Below are 19744 nucleotides of genomic sequence, written 5' to 3' on the forward strand. Positions count from 1 at the left end.
CTAGTTAATAATTTAAAATATATCAAATTCTCCTCCGAAACGGCTGGATCGATTTTAATGAAATTTTCTGTGCATATCGACTAAAGCTGAGAACCGGTCAACGTTTATTTGTCATACCCCTAAGTGATAAGGGTGGTCCAACGCAAAACTGTTTAATACCTAGAAATTTATTCTAATATTTTACTCGTAAAGAGGTTAAGGTTACTACCGAACCGATTTGAAAAATCTTTCATTGTTGGGAAGCTATACTATCCCCGAGTGCAAATAGAGAGAGTAATTTATAAAGCAAAACAACCTTTACCGGTTTAGCTAGTCACATATAAAAATTGAGCTGTGATAGCCATAGCCCATGCACCTCCAACTTTTCAGTTATGTGCATTCTTAGAAATTAAATATCATGTGTCTCAAACGGTGAAGGAAAACATCGTGAGGAAACCTGCATACCAGATAATTTTCTCAATTCTCTGCGTGTATGAAGTCTGCCAATCCGTATTGGGCCAGCGTGGTGGACTATTGGCCTAACCCCTCTCATTTTTAAGCAGTGAGCCGAATATGAGTTGATAACTACGAACGAACGATATAAAAATCGCAATGATTTTGTTATCCAGGTGCTAGGCAAGGTGCCGACGGTGTCCATCGACAAGACTGACGGCTGTCAGATCTACCTGTCGCAGGAGTCGCTCGACGTGGAGATCGTCTCCTCCAAGTCCTCGGAGATGAACGTGCTCGTGCCAAAGGCCAATGGCGATTACGTAAGTTTCTTTTTTATTTATTCAATGACAACTTTGTTATCGACTACATCACGTAACTCACCTGATAAGAGACACAGTCTAAGATGGAAGCGGGCTTAATGGAAAAGGTGCCGGATTGTTCTACCCACAGATATAAGAGGTAACTAGATTTATAAAGTGTCACTTTCATTGTATTGAAACCAGCGTACCCAGGGGCGTGGCCTAAATGGCTGTTTAATATTTATTGAAAAATGAAATATGTCACCCTTACTTTAGAGTTGAATATTATTTATTCCTTTTGTCACAGAACAAAACAAGACTGCTAGCACATGTGCGGACACGTTTGCGATGTTCCGCACACCCGAGTGTACGCAGGCCACGCCCCCTTGCTACTTGTATTGCTAAAAGCGTTAGCTTTAAGCGTTGTCTGTTCTGTGGTTCTACCCGTACCTATGACAGTTTCTACAAGGCAACGGTTTCTACCGGAACACTATCTGACGCAGGATCGAAGGCTTTACGTCCCCTCCAAGGCACTAAGTACGTCGTTTGTGCACACAAAACATTTTTTTTTTGTAGGCGGAATTCCCAATACCGGAGCAGTTCAAGACGGTGCTGAACAAGCCGCCGACCGGCCTCACCACGTCGCCGGTCGAGAGCACGGGCTAGATCTCAACGACCCTTCATCCATCGCTCGGGAACACGCTATACTTTATTTTTAAACATTTATATTATAAATCATAAAGGTTTTCACTAACTTACCCGTATCCGTAAAACCGTAGCAAATAAAAAAAAAAGTTGCTACCGATTTGTGTTATTTTTGTATGAGAATTGTTTGAACACGCTGTACTTTATTTTCGAGATTTATTATATGAAACATAAAGGTTTTCACTAACTAACCGTCGTCCGTAAAACCGTTTTGATTAATTAATTATTTGTGATCTCAAAGTTTACTACATTTTAAGCATTGGTAGAATACGCTGTACTTTATTTTTGACATTTATATTATGTAACTTAAATGTTTTCACATATTTACCGTCTTCGTGTATTGTATTTTTGAGATCATTGTAAAAAAATTGTTTCAATCTAACACTGCAGTTGCTTTATCTGTGGTCGTACGTTTACACTTTAAGTATTGGTTAAGAATTTTAGCTAATTAGAAAATGTACGTTGTATATTTTTTAACTAGTCAACTATTTAACGCCTAATTTATTTACATAAAATAAACGCCAGTACCTAACGGTGTTTTTATAAGTCTTGATTTTTTTATTGCTCACGATTGATTATAACTATAAGTATATAATGTTATTTTAAATTACACAAATCTATATCAAAAAGACCGGGTATGATTGATATGAGTCTCATATTTGGTCATGTTACGGTTCCTCTACCGTTTAATTTACGCTACTGTTTAGTGGACTGGTACTTTAATGTGATTGAACTTTTTTTTCACCAATTAGATCAATTAATTAGTCCACGACCATGTCTCGTATAATGATCGATGCACAAAATTTTACTATTCATACATGTAAAAATAATGCTATAACGTTCCCGAAGCTCATAAATAATCATTAATCAGTCTAAATTCCTTCTTACGAGGTCTATCATATTGCTCATCGTTCTCGATCCTAGTATAAGGTATATACAATATGACGTAGAAATAACTATCATTCAAGTATTTACTGGCCTTTATGTGAATGTAAAGATGTTCCTTGTTCATGTATTTGCAAATTTTTTTTTAGACGTCACAATGTTGTGAAACATCTCGGAGTACCGCTTGGTACGGGGAAAATATAGCGTTAGATTAGGTTAAGCCCCTTGGGACCGAATATATACTTTTTATATGCAATAAATTCTCGTATTTCTATTTAAAAAAACGGGTTGTAATGGATAAAAAATAAAAAGTTTTTTTTTGGGAGCTTATCATAAAAATGAATATTCTTAAGTTATTCGATTAAATTGAACTTTTGACTAACGTAAACTGAATTGGGAGTCAACAAGGAATCCTCTCACCCTCCTCTTATTGACTAACTAATAACTTTTGATATTTATTATTATTTCATGATTTAATTAGTGAAACCATTTCTTGTGATAATTATATTTTTGTAATATTTATTCTGAACAAACTCCTCTTTAGTTGCGATAACAATTCGGTCCCTGGATGTAAGATGTGTGTGTCTCGAAATTATCTCGTAAGTTTGCATTTTCGATTTGGCTATTAACTTATAAATAGAGTGATTCTAAAACCCCGACTCGTCGACCGTGTAAGAGCTTTCTCTAACTTTACTTTCTAAGTAACTGATATAAAAAATGTCTTTTGTAATGTTTTCGATGGAACTGTTAACGATCGACTTCTTTGTTTATTGTTTTCAATTAGTATGTTATTTAGAAGTAAAATTTTAATTAATGTAGCGAGAAAAGTGGACGCTTTTTACACTTCTATACTTGGCTATAAATTACGCTGACGCACAACATACAAGTTTATGAAAACGAGCAAAATGACACTTCTAGTCTAAGATCCGGCATTAGAAATATATACCCTCATATGTTATTTATTAGTTACTAGCGGACGCCCGCGACTTCGTCTACGTGAAACTCGATGTAAACTTTCAACTACCCCTACCCTACTCCTATTCTACCCCTACCTTACCTCTACCCTACCCTACCCCTTAAATTTTTTTACCCATCAAAAAAAATAATGATATCGGTTCAGCCGTTCACGCGTGATAGCGTGACCAAGGGATGTATGGATTCATTTTTATATATAAAGAAATTATAAGAAATAAATGATAGATAATATTCGTCACTGTGAATATTTTAGGCAACCGATTTGCAATGTGTCGATGTGAATATTTTTTATCATTTATTTCTTATCCAAAATAAATAACAGATGAGGGTGCATATTCCTTATGCCGGATCTCGTTCTATTCAATGTGACGTCACTTTTTTAATATAACTACACCTATGTATTATATAAATTTGGCAATTTAGTAGCTCTTAAATTATTATCTGCTAAATTGTAAAAACATCTTTTCAATTTAACCAATTGATTGATAATAAGCATTTACTATGTGGTATTACAGATTGGCATTTCCATCGATAACATTATGTGATTGTATTAAATAAATATTTTACATTAGAACATTTATAATTTGAATATCGTAATAACTATAATAATAATTAATGATTGTATTAATCGAAGTATTGTAATAGAGAACGACTTTGTTATGTTATTCTGTATCGTTTGTGTTTCTTTTAATTGTGACTTCGCTAATAAGAATTGTAATTATTTATTATGCCATTCTTATTTTGAAGATTTTAATTTATTTGTCTGATTAAAATAATTTTTAAGCATACAAAATTATATTTTTATTTCATTTATTCCCTACATACCTTTAAGGAGGGTACTAATTTTACTTTTAAAATTAAAATAGTCTAAATAGAGACTATAGATAAAATAGGCGTAAAAAATATAACGTAACATGTAAGCTAATTTTTTGGGAGAAGAATAATAAACAGATATTATTTTCACATTTTTATTTTAAGACATGGTCAACATCGTCCATTTAAAGTTACGATCAGTATTTCAAACGAAAAAGGCAGTCCATGTATTCAATAAATAGTTTATAATAGCCGTAAACAATACACATAATAACGGGCTATAAATATTTATAGCTATTATGTACAAAGCCCGAGGTTTACTATGGCATAGAAATGTTAAATAAAAAAATTATAAAATAGCAAAATTTCTAAACTCACTCAAGATTCACATTCGACACAAACTTACATCTACTTATACTGTATCAGTCGAAATCGAATAATTTTAATCTAGCATTACTGGCTTAAATACGAAGAGCTAGGGATTATGTATACGATTTGTAGTAAAACATAAACCTCAAGTTACTAATAGTCTAAGATCCAAATTAGAAACGACCTTCACCCATCTACTACAAAATAATATCAATTTTATTATATTAATTAATATATCGTGAGTAGTATAACCATTATTATTTATCATTAATGATAGTTTGGCCTGTAAATTTTTTGGGAGCTCAAGTTTTCTCTCAGAATGAGAGGGGCTAGGCCAATAGTCCACCACGCTGGCCCAATGCGGATTGGCAGACTTCACACACGCAGAGAATTAAGAAAATTCTCTGGTATGCAGGTTTCCTCACGATGTTTTCCTTCACCGTTTGAAATATATACCGATATTTGATTTCTTGAAAAAGTAATAACTACAATTAGTTTATGGGAAACCTACTCGCAATTTATTTTTTAACGTACTAAATTTGATACAGATGGGTGAAGGTCGATTCTAAGACGGATCTTCTACTACCTATATTATACTTTAGAGTCAGTCCTGGTTGATTTTACTCGAATTTGAAACAAGTCTATTGCAATTCCACTCGTCACTACCGTCTGAACATTCTAGAAAACCGTTGCAGATACTAGAAGCGGGTAAGCATTCACCGAGGGGACATCTAAAGCCTCTACACGTGTCGTATGGTTTGTGTACTCTCTTGTTCTCAGCTGCCTCTAAATCCGTATAAAAGTCTTCGTTGGATTCCTCATCAGAGGAGGGCGAGGTTTCATTGTGCTTGGGAGTGAAGGTATCCATCACGCTGTCAATCCAGTCGATGTAGTGCGACACTTTGGTATAAACGCCGGGTCGGTTGGCTCGTGCACAGCCGTAACCATTGCTGGTGACGCCGTAGATGTACCATTTGTCTGCTTCCTGAAAATGCATTTGCATTATTAAAAAAATATCCAGGTTGGCAAGCGCAAAGCAACAACTTGGTCGGCCATACATTGGCAGTTCGAGTAGTTAGCCAGTGATCAATTTAAATAGACGATTCTTGCAGTCAACAGTTTGAAACTGCCATTGATAAAATATATGATTTCGTGTAGTGGCCGATTTACCAGTAGGCTGAGTAGGCTGGCTGGGCTGCATAAGGCGGCAAATTTTGTGGGGTGGCATATTTAGCCCTAAACATTTTGTCTAACAGAAATAAAGAAAACCATCTCTAATAGGTACATAGAAAATTGAGTATTGAAAATGTAACTAAAATTCTAGTACTGTATTTAGTGTACATATAGAACTATACTAAAATTTGCATGACACTTTATCATCTGCAGTAAACTGTTCTAACCTGAATAATCTCATCTGTATATGTTATTAAATAGGAGTAGGTTAGCGAATTTCAGAGTTTATTATTAGTAGGAGGCAAAAATTTAACAGCCTATTGGCGGCAAGTTAGTAAATCCGCCACAGCGTGTAGGTGACCCGGTACAGCGGCAGGGGCCGCGTGCGACGCTGGCACTCCGCCGTCGAGATCACCGGTAGCCCTATCTCTTGCAATGCGTTCGCTGCATTCTTACTTGACACATGAGCGGTCCACCGGAGTCTCCCAGGCAGGCGTCGCGGCCTCCGCGCTCGTAGCCCGCGCAGAACATGTCATCGGTGACGCGGTACAGCGGCAGGAGCCGCGTGCGCCGCCGGCACTCCGCCGTCGAGATTACGGGCAGCTCCACCTCTTGCAATGTGTCCGCTGCGAATGGACAAAAATATTAAATGTGAGTTTTAACCCTTGGAAACATATTAGATGGCGGGTTGGCTATTGTAGTTCTAGTGTACAGACGAGCATGTTTGCTTGTGATGCAAACAAATACACTGAACAACGAACACCAACGAGTTGTCACGGCAACCTACAAAAGCCGAAGAACCGTTGGACGTTGGGGGCTCCAAGGTTCTGGAATGACATGACATAAAACGCGTCGCAGGTCGTCGTGTTTTCCCAAAAGTACTCGTCTTCTCCATTTTCCTTTATGGGGCTGAGACTTGGACTTTGATATCTGCTGACCGGCAACGTATTGACTGTAGTAATGCTATCTATTCAAAGATGAGTACTCTACAAAGATTTTATATTTTTTAAATCAAGGCGTAGGACGTAGGTACCTACCTACTCAAAGCTTGTAGGTAGGTATTAGAATATTATTAACGTCGGCTTTTCAGGGTCCGGTCCTTATTATGCGGTTTTACCTTCATTACTTACACGCTGTATATTAATGAAACTGTATAAGTACCTATTATATCTACCTATAATTTTACTTAATGCTGAGGTTATGTGGGTTTGGTACCATCGTTTTAATTTTAATTATGCGAATACGGAATGTGATATTCTCTTCGTTCATTATATTGAGGAAAATATTGAGTTTAATTACTACCGCTGAGTATGTACCTATATTGTGAAATTCTCTTCAGGTTCTTTGATTTTAATAAAATAAATTAAATAAGACATTACTGATTTTAAATTACAGGGATAACACGAAACCTGTCTAAGATAATAAATTAAGTATATCTACTTCCTTCCCAATAATGTGTTAAAAATACTGAAGCTACATTTCTACTTAGTTTATTGATGGCTACGCTCGTGTGCACTTTCTTTTACAAAGCTGTAGCCTTGTTTAGTATTCGAAACGTTAACGTTTGTAGAAAGAGTATCGACGTGCCACCTGATTAAGGCCCCTGGTGTACAGAAGCGTAGCTTGCCTTCATGGGGCCCTGTATCAAAGTTAGGGGCCCAATAGACGAACGGCAAATCCTGAAAAACTCTGGTTATTCTTTCCCCCGGGAAGCAGCAAATTAAGTGAGATTGTGGTTTAAATTTTACTAATTTTTGCTTTCCCACTTAAGGGGCCCCTGTAGTCCGGGGGGCCTGTATTATTGATACGGCGGTAGCTACGCCCCTGCTGGTGTACCTACCTAGAGAGAGAAAGAGAGACGAGACATGAAACTCGGTGAGTATTTGACAAATGTACCTTCATATTAAACGTAGGCGGTTGTGAACTTACGGAATACTCGTTCATGCTCATACAGTTGTCCCCAACCAACAACAGTGCAGTGGTGACCAGCAGGCGGTTGCGCGCGCGGTGGCGGCAGGCAGGCCGGCCGCAGGCGAGCGTGTAGCGGCAGAGCCTCCACGCGCAGCAACGCTATGTCGTTCCGGAAGCCACGAGGCGCGTACCGCGGGTGCAGCACTATCTGCCGTACGCGTGTGATTCGCTCCCATGGCCCGCGCGGCCACGCGCCGCGACGTAGCGCCCCGAGCCGAGCCACCCAGTGAGCCTCTGTAGCTCTGGAACATTGAAAGCAACCTTTAATAAAGTACTCTTTTTGACGGCCTCCGTGGCGCAGTGGTATGCGCGGTGGATTAACAAAACGGAGGTCCTGGGTTCGATTCCCGGCTGGGCAGATTAAGAATTTCTTAATTGGTCCAGGTCTGGCTGGTGGGAGGCTTCGGTCGTGGCTAGTTACCACCCTACCGGCAAAGACGTATCGCCAAGCGATTTAGCGTTCTGGTACGATGCCGTGTAGAAACCGAAAGTGGATTTTCGTCCTTCTTCTAACAAGTTAGCCTGCTTCCATTTTAGACTGCATCATTACTTACCATCAGATGAGATTGTAGTCAAGGGCTAACTTGTAAAGAATAAAACAAACTCTGCTGTTTCTAGAAATAAGCATTTGTAAAATACTATAGTCTCTGTACGTAGATCTACTCTCTTCTACGGGCCGGAACATTCGCGTTATAGCGACCATTAATGCTAGCCACCCAGCATCCAATAAGCCCAAACCTGCAGCGCTAACGACTAACACACGATCAGTTTTAGCGGATGTCAAGCCGTTAGCACTAAGCGCGTAGGCTTATCGGATGGTGTGGCCGGCACAAGGTGAACTAGCTGACGCCGCGCGGTTTCACCCGCGTGGTTCCCGTTACCGTAGGAATACGGGGATAAATATAGTCTTCCCCGATCAATGGGCTATCTAAAACTGGAAGATTTTTTCAAATCGGACCAGTAGTTCCTGAGATTAGCGCGTACAGTCAAACAAACAAACTCTTCAGCTTTATAAAAACTTGAGCGGTGCCAGGAGACACCAGGATGTAGCGAAATTCGCTATCGCAATCGCTCCTTCTTACGCAGTCGGGTAAAAAGTGTCGGTTCAACTTTTGGTCTTTACTTTCTCCATCTAGCCCCCTTTCGCAACGTGCGATATGGAACTTTATTCCAATATTAGTGTAGAAGTATAGATATGGAATAGAACTCACTCATAGAAGCAGTGACTGGCGGACAGCAGCCACTGTGCTGCGACGAGCGTGGCGCCGCACTGGAAGTCGCCGTCTCGGTACAGCGCCGCCTGCCACGGCCACGCGCCCGCCGCCGCGCCGCCGCCGCCCACCACCCTGCCCCACCGCACGCGCACGTGAGTTACTGCCCTAGCCAACCAACACCAACCGGTACCGACAGGCCACTGGCGTGCACGAGGTGCTAACTAGGATACGCACTTTACAGAGTGCACGAAGTGTTAACTAGGATATGCACTTTACAGAGTGCACGAAGTGTTAACTAGGATATGCACTTTACAGAGTGCACGAGGTGTTAACTATGTGCACTTTACAGAATTAAATCTCCTCTCAGAATTAAAGCGGTTAGGCCATAGTCCATCACGGTGGCCCATTGCGGATTGGCAGACTTCACACACACAGAGAATTAAAAAAATTATCTGGTATGCAGGTTTTCTCACGATGTTTTTCCTTCACAGTTTAAGGCACGTGATATATACGTTTTTCTTAAAATGCACACAAATGAAAAGCTGAAGGTGTATGCCCCGGATTCACTGGGCTATCATGGTTCTCACAGATTGTACAATGTGGAAAATTTCTTCTTCATAACAGGTTGGTAAGACTAATGAGTCTTCAGGGTAGACAAATTTGCATCTTCAAAGTGCACGCCATTGCCAATATCGATACCGATACCCATACCAATATAGCGTAATTCGCCATTACCAATCTAGTACCTACTACGTATATATTTACACTATCATCAATTGCATCCTATTTTATAGGTCCACAACAGATCCGTCTCTCCTTAAACAAGGCGGGTTATGAATATCCACAATGCTGCTCCAATGAGGTTCTGCAGTCAATGAGGTTCTTTAAGGTAATAACGTTTGACTCTTGTAATGATCACTACCAGATGTTATTTCATGGATTATCCTGCTCTCTGAAGCATATCAGGGGAGTAACACCACCAACTTCCCACGGAGTTCCCACACTAAAGTAAACTGTATTTAAGGTGACTTTGATTTTGTTTGCACTTAATTTGGTGTACGTGTAGGAAAATCAGTAACTTTAATAAAATGTTGTTGAAGAAGTTATCCTCTTCACAAGGGATACCTTAATGAGAGGGTAACCTTTTCAACTAGTTAACTTAATGAAGGTTGTTAGAAATTCCCTGGTGTTAGGAATAAGTAAGAGCAACAAAAGGTAATTTTATCAATATGGTAACTGAATGAATAAGTTACGCTTATAAAAGAATTAACACAAAATTGGGGTTATTGGACTAGACATATCAAAATAGGTTAAACGTAAGCCTAACCAAAGACTGAGTCTTCGCGGTTCAGGGGTGAATGATGACAGAGGGAGCTTAGTTGGGAAGAAGCGGGAAATGAAAAGCTCTCGGATTTTGTTGTTACGCCCCAGTCCCCGTACCTCTGGCCTAAAAGACAACGAGCACAATTTGACCCGATTTGTGAAAAATCGCGTACAATTACCAAACTAGATTCAAATTATTGCGATAACGCCGATTAAAAAATTCAATCTCATGTATTTATTTTCACTTTGGGAGTGAAAAGTTACAATAATAGAGGCGATGCTAATGCATATCGTAACATAACAGTTTTAATTTTGTGAATTGATGACCAAGTGCCCCAGTGGGTAGTGACACTGACTTCTGCATCAAAGGTCATGGGTTCGATTTTCACAACTGGAAAATATGACAAAACCCACAGTAATGCGACTATTATTATCGTAAACTAAAGTCCTTATTCTTTCTATTCTACGTTTTCATACTTTGGTGCCAGTTGTCCTTTGTCTACAAAAAATGGATGGAGTAAAAAGTAAAAAGCTATGCTCGCATTACCTAGGCTGCTGTGCATCAGCATGGGGTCGTATACCACAGTCCAAGTCTCTGCAGCGAATCCTCAGAGCACGATGTCGTGCGCACGACGAGCGGCGGAACGTCAGCCGCGTGTCCGCCGCGCGCGCGTGGGCGTTATGCGACACTTCCCAGTAGCCCACCGAACTCACTTTCCGACCTTCTCGCGCCTCTCGCACCCATGGCGAATCTCTGAAAATGGTGGAAACTTGGTTTGTACATAATCTTTAAGCGCGCAGCGGTACGATATGGATAAAATTCGAAGCGCAAACGAGACGCCGAATTATGACTTTCACGTGAGTGAAAAGCACGGAGCAAACGACGCGCGACGTAAATTTTATGACGTGAGCGCCAAAACCATTTTTACCTAATTGCAAGTAAATTAATTTTCCTGAGATTGAAAGCAAAATGTGAGCAAAACATGTATATTTCAAAAAAATAAACTATCGAGAAAAGTTTTACAAATTGTGTATTTTGTATAGTCATAACGAAGCTAACACTTTGAAATATTAATTAATATTTTTAATTACCTAAATATCAGGCTCTTAACTTTTCCAGAATCTGAGATCCAGAACCATTTGATCCAGAACACTAAATTACATATTGCACACTCTTAACATAAAAACCGACTTCTAAGATTTATTTCAGCTATTATTTTAACACAAAATTATGAAACCGATTTTTATGAAAATGAAATGAGACAAATCTGAAAGTATACTCTTTTAAACAAAAAATAAATGACGAAGTTATGAGGTAACAAACATTTAAAAAAAATACGCGTCAAATTGAGAACCTTCTCCTTTTTTGAAATCGGTTAAAAAGTTGTAATTTTATAGCTAAAAGTTAGTAAGTATATTAATTAATAGTGAGTAATATTAGCCCAGAGGGCCTAACCAAGTTACACATAATTTTTTTCTACAAACGCTAACGCTTTAAAAACTAAAAAGTGTGACGTGACCTATCGATAACGAATGTCATCACATAGATTTTTTTAGTTTCAAAGCGTAAGTTTTAAAAGGTTTCTATTCAAACGAATTCACTCGATCAACCGAACTAATTGTTGTATTGAGACATCGATTTGTAGATCGATGTTGTGAGACATTCAGACAATCAAACATGCACTTAATTAAATGCACGAGTATGTAGAAAATTTTAGTGTACCATTTGGTACACTAAAATTGTGTTCCCGCATAATCGTGTGGGCGTAAAGTTATTTTTTATATTTTATACATTACGGCACGAATTCGAATTACGTCGAAGATCGATACACTTTACTGATGCATTACCTACACCTACACAAGTTTTTTAGGTCAGGAAGCCTATTGCGAGTAGTTTAACAGGGTTTAGCAGTTAAAAAATAAAAATAAAGTAACTTACTGGAAAGTCATAGCTCTACACACGGCTCTCCCTAAATCAGGTAACTTGAGAGTGCTGTGCGCTTGCTCCACCACGTCATTGAAGCTTTCCACACACAACCTGCCCCATACACCGCGCTTTCTCACCATGACGAAACCTGTATTTTTTAAAATATCATATACTAGCGGACCCGGTCAAGCTTCGTTTTGACATAAGTGCACTTATTCTCTATCCCTACTCTACCCTTCTATACCTCTACCCCTACCGCTTCACTCTTAAACGTTTGTATGGGAAATAGAAAAGGGCAGTTTTTGGGTTTTCCCGGAAATTATTTGATTTTTTCTCACCTTTTAAACCTTCCCTATACCTACACGAACATTTCAAGACCAAGATGAGATAAATCCGTTCAGCCGTTCTCGAGTTTTAGCGAGACTAACGAACAGCAATTCATTTTTATATATATAGATTATGGCTTATTAATCGTTCTCATGAGTTCCTAGGTTCTAAGGTTCTAATCCTGGGGCGTGTCTTGAAACACCCCTGAGATTTAAACATCAAATTATCTTTCTTTACAAACGCTAACGCTTCGACAACTCAAAATTGTATGGGGATGACATTTTTTATCGACAGGTCACGTAATCAACCTTTTGATCAGATACGTCCCATAAATTTATTTAGTTTTCGAAGCGTTAGCGTTTGTAGAAAGAGAATTGATGTGTAGCTGGGCTTCAAGTCCGGGCCCTAGTCTGTAGCCCAGTGGCCTCATTAAAATATTCTGATAATAATTATTATATTTATTTACCTTCCTCGTTATAAGGGATTACTTCGTTGTCTTCTATGTTATCTCCCAGAGCGACACAACTTTTTTCGTCATCCCCTAGAGGGCAGTCTGGAGTCCCGTCGCAGACTTTGCTCATTTCCACGCATTGTCTCGCGTTCGCACATACAAACTGACCTTCGCCACACCATTCTGAAAGAATGAATATATGAGAATAAATAAAAATTGAAGTATCTGTTTGTATTTTTATATACAAGTACCTATATACGGAGCTTATTTAAAAAAACCAAATTTAAAAATTTTTGTTTCTTTCTGGAAATGGCTGGGCCGATTATTACGGGACTTTCATTGTCATAGCTGATATTAATTATTTAAACAATATAAGCTATGTTATAAACCCCGTGGCTGATAAACTTTTGGTAGACCTGAAATTTTAATTTAAATTTTGAAATTAACAGGGATTTAACATTAAAGACATGTCATACCACATTTATTTTCATCAGAATAGTCCCAACAGTCTACAAAACCATCACAGATTTTGGACTGTGAGAACTCGGCGCGTAGGTAATCCGCGCACGAACATGCGTGCTCATCGTCACCTCCCGGACAGTCGAGCAGTTTGTTACAACGTGACGTCACAGGAATACACGCACCACTAGCGCATAAAAATGATGTGGAGTTGTTACAGTCATCTGGTGAAAAAAAAAATAGTAGCAATGATTAAAATAGACACCAAAATTATTCAATCAATGACGTCGCGAACGATGGCATCCATATATTGTGGATGTCCAGTAAATTAATTTGTACAGCAAAAATTTGGAATGCCCTTCCGGCGTTTGTGTTTTGAAAGCAAGAGTGAATAGGCATCTTCTAGGTAAGCGCGCTCCAACTTCGACCTCATTAATGCTTATCATCAGGCTTAATTGTAGTCAAGCGCTAACCCAAAATGAAAAAAAAGGAAAAAAAACTTTAACTATTTGCATTATAGTAATTTTTATATAAAAATCCTTACCGATTATCTTATTTGTTTCTTTGGCAATTTCTTTTTCTTTCTTTGTTTTCGTATACTTATTCGTTTCTGATTTACTATATGTTTTTTCTGGAACGTCAAAAATGTTTTCCTCTTGTTTCGATGATTGTGCTTTATTGAATGTTTTAGTTAATATTTTAAATCCTGCTTGGTTCAAAGTGTAACTAGATGGAATTGCTTTCGTTGAAATCACGCCACCAGGGGCTCGAAATGGTTCATAGCTGTTGTTACTATAATCAGAGATAGTAGCAAGACTAGCAAGTTGTTTTAATTTATCTACAGTTAACGTAGTTGATTGATTTGCAGGTATTTCTAATATAACGTCAGGCTCCAATGCTAACTTATATGTAGGTAAATTTTTCGTTTTATCCGCTTGTTTACTACTCACGCTTCCAGTGACGTGGTAAGATACTCTATAAGTGCCTTCTGGAATATTTGATTTATTTGATATCTTATTAATGTTACTGTCACCAGAGGAATAATTCTCATTTGACTTAGGTAGCCTATTCCCACTTGATGGGACATACACCGTAATTTCTTCCGCACTGTATGGGGATTTTAAGTAATCAGCAAGATTCGATGGTCTATGATCGTTAACTCTATCATTATTAATGTGTGTTGCAGTCGTTACAACTTCTGAAGCCTCTGGAACATTTTCAGTTAAACTATGTATAACTTCATCAATATTTTCATTTGAATGAATCTTTTCAGAGTCTACTTTACTACTTATAAAACTTCTTTTATTTTCCTTGTTTGTATGTGACTCAATTTTTGGTCTGGGTCGAAGTGGTCTATTTACTCCTAAATTGGACTTTGCTGGCATTAATGTTATTATTTTGGATGTAGTAATATCTATTTCTTCATCAGAAACTACTTCAACTGATCCAGTCATTTCATTGCGCGTTTGTCGAAACTCATCTTCTGTATTCTCTAATGTTACATTTGGTTTTAATGTCGTTCTTACTGTGGATACTTCAGTCTGTTTTTCTGGTGTATTTTGTGAATATCGCTTAATTATATCAGTTAAATTTCTTAGTATTGAAACCTTACTAGGAAATTTCGGAGTTGTGTTTGGAGTTGCATCATTTCTTGTGATGATAGCTTGCAAAGTATCGTTATAGTACTTCTGCGGAGAAATTTTATTCAAAGTACCATTATTAGTCGTTGAAGTATTGACTAGTTCCCAAGAGTGATGTGGCAGACCAGTCGGTGGTATAATTGAAACCTTATTGTTTGGGCGTTTTGTAGTATTTTCTTTCTTGTGTTCAACTGTGCTATTTTTAGCTGGTGCTTTGGTAGAAATTTCTATCATTGAAATGTTTGAAGTTGTACTAATTTTTTCACTTTCAGTTGTGGTGCTTATTTGTGATAGTTTATTTATAGAAGACGTATTTTGTTTCTTAACTATTGAAGCTCCTTCTATAGATACTTGTTCCGTATTATTGTCGAGTTGATCAAATTGAAGAACATTTATCGTTACTGATGTTTGCTTATCTTTTGGAGGCCTTTCGAAAGGTTTACCATCGTTGTCATCAGTATCAGAAATTGTTTCTGGTATGACTTCTACTACACCACTTATTTTATCAACAGGTAATGGATGTGGTTTTGGGTAACTAGACCCTAAAGTTTCCATATTCTTTACAGGTGGTGCATAAGTAGGAAGTGTAAAGCTTGTATATACTGGACTTGGGACGTATACATCAGCAGCCAAATGAGGGTCTATATTATAAAGTCCTATAGGCCGCCGTGTTGTTTTCTCACTAATCTTTGGTGGTGGTTGGGAGCTAAGCATACTTTCTAATAAGGATATATCTTCAACAACTTCAGCCACACCTATTCTATCTTCTGCACCTTGTTCAAGTTTTTGTTCATCAACTAACGCCGGTTGTCTACTTGTGGTTTCATAATATGGCCTCGTTATAGGCCTCCATGGCTCATTATCCAATACGTGGGGAACTGTAAACAGGCTGTCGATTTTTGGCAAGTCTTTATCGTGGTTTTCATTAGTCAGTAGATCGAATAGAATTTGAGATACGTTATTTGTTGTTGTACCTATAGTTGTAGTTGAAGTAGTCGTAAACTTCGTTGTTGAAGTTGTTCTAGCTGTTGTGGGGGTTGAAATTATAGTTTTCCGAGTACTTATTCCTCTATCTTTATTAGTGTTTACGTCAGTCTTTGGTTTAATATTTAAAACAGATTTAATAGTAAGTGGTCGACTTTTCGGCGTAGTTGCAGCAATTTTTCTAGTAGTAACAGTCTTTATAGTAGTTAATTTTGTCGTGGGAGATTTAGTAGTTGTAGTTCTAACAGTAGAAGTTTGTTTATGATTAATTTTATCGTCAATCCGAGTCGGGTTTGAACTATGTTTATTTTCTGTTATATCTGCCTCTGTTTTAGTTATTTGGAAAGATCCTTGTAATACTGGTATATTATCTGTGTCAATATCAGGTTCATCTGAATCATCTTTTTTCATAGGTCTATTTGGTTTTACTGTAGTTTTGCGAACAACGCCTATTCTACTTTCTAAAGTTTTATCCTTTGCATTTTGAGATGTAGAAGTCTTCACGTTATTAAGTGCCATACTTTCATTTAAAGCTTCTCTTACATATTGTTCTGAGTGATATGTATGTTCTAAATCTCGTTTTATCACAATACTTGTCGTGTCTATCTTAATTTGTCCGAATGCCGGATGTTTTGATAACATGTCTTGTATTATTATATTTTTTAACGTTTCTTCTATATTGGTTACGGAACTGCAATTATAAAAAAAAAATTAACTTATAAATTAACAATTAAACATAAATGTGCACAATATGAATATAATATGTCACAGTAAGATGTGTACGATTGTGAACGAAAAAGTGAAAAATGAAAAATTAAATTTGTTGTTTCCTTATTTATTCACAGCCTTTGGATTGGCCCAGACCAGAGAACCAGGCCTTCATATATCAGATGAAGGAAAGCCTGATCCTCTTAGACCTACCATGCTTCTCTAATGCGGATTGGCTTAGGTTGACAATGTTTTACTAACAGTGAAAATCATAGACGTTGTAGGGGGACCCCCAGGGGATTCGGCCGCTGAGTTTAGAATTAAGCCTCTATTTGTTCGAGAAGTTGACACTGCGGGTGAATGATCCCCTGGGGGTGTCCCTACAACGTCTATGATTGCCACTGTAAATCATCACAATCAGAAGATGTAATTGTTACTACCTAAAGTGACAAGTTAAAATATACTAATATTATAAAATTGAAGAGTTTGTTTGATTGTTTGATTGAACACGTTAATCTCAGGAACTACTGGTCCGATTTAAAAAATTCTTTCAGTGATAGCCCATATGTCGATAAATGCTATAGTCTATGTATTATCCCCGTACTTCTACGGGAACGGGAACCACGCGGGGAAAACCGCGCGGCGTCTTCTAGTATTACATGAAACTAATATCAAAAGTGTACATAAATTAATATTTACCTAGGAATTTTTCGTCTATCTAAATACAATTTGAAATTAACATCTAGTCGTCGGTCTCCGAAGCCGGTGACAAGAGCGCCCGCGAAGGCGTGTCGCAGAGGTGAGGCGGCGGCGAAGGCCTGTCTCAGCGCCGCTCCGTAGCGCCGTGCGCGCTCGCGCCACGCAGGGCTCCCCGGCGCGCCCCCGTACACGTCCCCGCGCGTCACTCGGAACGTGCCCTCAAACGTCATGATAGCTGTAACCAAAAATATGTATAAATAATAGTTTAAAAAACTAAAAAACACGCTTTTAGTACGCACTAAAAATTACGAATGGAGTTTTTTCGTTTTCCTGACAGCAAACCCTTTCATTTGATACCCATATCATGCGGATGCATTTTAAATACCCTGTCCGCCATCTTGGACGTCCGCCATATTGGATTTATGTCACGTGATTATTTTTTTCGTATTCCTGACAGCAAACCCTTTAATTTGATACCCATATGGTAGGTATGGGTGTATTTCAAACAGCCAGTCCGTCATCTTGGAGAGGCCGCCATATTGGATTTGTAATGACGTTTCTTAGCTAGTCATTCATGTATTGGCATCAAAACTTAGAGCGTGTGCAAAATTTCATCCTAATCGAAGACCGGGAAGTGGGTCAAATTAAGATTCCAAGATATTCTTACATAAATAGTTACAAGTGAAGCTAATATAAGCGTGTTAAAATATACCCCGTTCAATTATCAACATCATCATCATCGTCGTCGTCGTTGTCGTCATTGACATCATCATCATTAGGTAGCATATCTGCAGATGTACGTCCTGCTGACGAAGACAGGACATAGGCCTCTTGTAAGAACTTTGAAACACCACGATCTCGAGCAGAATGCATTCAACGGTTCCGTGTCACTCGCTTGATGTCATCGATGCATTCAGTGGAGGGTCGAGCATTACGCTTTCCAGTGCGAAATATCCATTCCAGCACATTGGGAAACCAGCGTCAATCAGCTCTTCGAACTATTTGTCTTATGACAATGGTCACGCCAGCTTCGCGACTCGTTGAACTATATCAATGACTCAAGAAGAGCGTCTATCAATGACTCAACAATCCGAAGCAGTTTTTTTTTCTGATTGTCTAAGTGCCGTAGGCTCCTTATGGGACCTCAGCGGCTTCACCGGGGGGTTTGGGCGAGCGCAGAAGCATCACCTGATGGGGCCCGAAGGCAGAAGCAGAGTAGATGGGTGGAACGACTATCTAAGGGCGTCTTCTCTGAGACTCGGACCTCGGCTTAGAGGGCCGTTCGGGAAGGGTGTTTTGGCTTGAGTATATCAGTCCGGGCATCCCGAGATCGAATCCGTAGCAGCAGTGGAGTGATTTACATACGTTCACCGTTGTCTGGCCGCAGCGCTCCCATGTAGAACGCTAGCGCAGCCACAGCCAGCACAGCGACCGCCGCCAGCAGGGCTCCGCCCACCAGCGCCGCGGAGCACAGCCCGCTACTGCGCCCGCTGCTCGGCGCGCGCGTGTAGCCCCCGCCCGCGAACCGGTATTCACTCTGAAAACAAAACAAACATTGTTTTTAATGGAAAGGAATATAAAAGGTATTCTTCATCTTCAGCCTACTCTAATAGCTTACTACAGAGTCAGACTTGGGATATTTATTAGAATAGAGCGTTTGAAATCCGTAGGAAAACAAAAATAGGTAATCCACGTAGCCCAAAGGATTAGCAAACTGAAATGGCAGACGGGCCATATCTGTCCAGACGTGTTCTGGAATGAAGACCACGTACCAGCATTGCTCAGTGTAGAACGCCCTCCAGCTAGATGGTATGGACATCAAAAAGGTAGTGGGATGAGGAAGGCAGAGAATTATGTGTGGTGGCGCGCTCTTGGAAAGGCCTATGTCCAGCAGTGGACGGATACAGGCTGTTAATAAAGAGTTGTTCGAGCTTATACTACCAAGCTACTCTAAATGCGGCTTGGCAGGCTAAGACTGGTTGATTCTCTAGTCCTCTAGCGATCACATTCAGTACGTGAATTCTGTTAAAGCTGATCTCACACCGCTGTGACATTGTTCGTTTTCATAATAACTTAGTGTCGAAAAAGTACATTTTTATTTTGACACCTGTAAACATAAAGTTCGAATTCATAGGCGAATAGTTCGTCGACGAGTGAAAAATACCGGAATCGCACCTCAGATGGCGAAGAATGGAGCTTTAAATGAATAAGATATAATTTTTTTTAATGTTGACATATTGAACCAGTAACCTTTAAAAAATGGTAGTGTGAACTGTTACAGATATAAGCAAGAAACGAACAAACTGCAAATTTATGCTAATTAATCGATAACACCTATGTAGGTGCGTAGCTAATACATTAGATATATTATAGGTATAAAAAGCTCATGT

At 38.9% G+C, this 19744-nt stretch overlaps 2 protein-coding genes across 4 annotated transcripts in view; one reads left to right on the forward strand and one right to left on the reverse strand.

Moving 5' to 3' along the window:
- Positions 1-4089, forward strand: part of LOC112043039 (adenylyl cyclase-associated protein 2) — a 51700-nt gene extending 47611 nt beyond the window's left edge. For both annotated transcript variants that reach the window (XM_052883302.1, XM_052883334.1), the window contains exons 8-9: positions 609-752; positions 1308-4089. In XM_052883302.1, coding sequence (XP_052739262.1) covers positions 609-752; positions 1308-1397 — 234 coding nt within the window. In that variant the 3' untranslated portion in view covers positions 1398-4089. The remainder of the gene's footprint in view (positions 1-608; positions 753-1307) is intronic.
- Positions 4090-5069: 980 nt separating this feature from the next.
- The window catches only part of LOC112043038 (uncharacterized), a 69203-nt gene continuing 54528 nt past the window's right edge, over positions 5070-19744 (reverse strand). The window contains exons 3-13 of one of the 2 annotated variants that reach the window (XM_024078295.2): positions 18720-18891; positions 17355-17589; positions 13868-16638; positions 13341-13547; positions 12880-13047; positions 12099-12234; positions 10707-10913; positions 8834-9001; positions 7581-7864; positions 6108-6277; positions 5070-5463 (exon numbers count right to left, since the gene is read on the reverse strand). In XM_024078295.2, the coding sequence (XP_023934063.2) occupies positions 5083-5463; positions 6108-6277; positions 7581-7864; positions 8834-9001; positions 10707-10913; positions 12099-12234; positions 12880-13047; positions 13341-13547; positions 13868-16638; positions 17355-17589; positions 18720-18891 (4899 nt within the window). In that variant the 3' untranslated portion in view covers positions 5070-5082. The remainder of the gene's footprint in view (positions 5464-6107; positions 6278-7580; positions 7865-8833; positions 9002-10706; positions 10914-12098; positions 12235-12879; positions 13048-13340; positions 13548-13867; positions 16639-17354; positions 17590-18719; positions 18892-19744) is intronic. The other variant, XM_024078296.2, reaches the window with a different exon arrangement.

Source organism: Bicyclus anynana, chromosome 1, assembly GCF_947172395.1.
Source record: "Bicyclus anynana chromosome 1, ilBicAnyn1.1, whole genome shotgun sequence".
Lineage (NCBI taxonomy): Eukaryota > Metazoa > Arthropoda > Insecta > Lepidoptera > Nymphalidae > Bicyclus > Bicyclus anynana.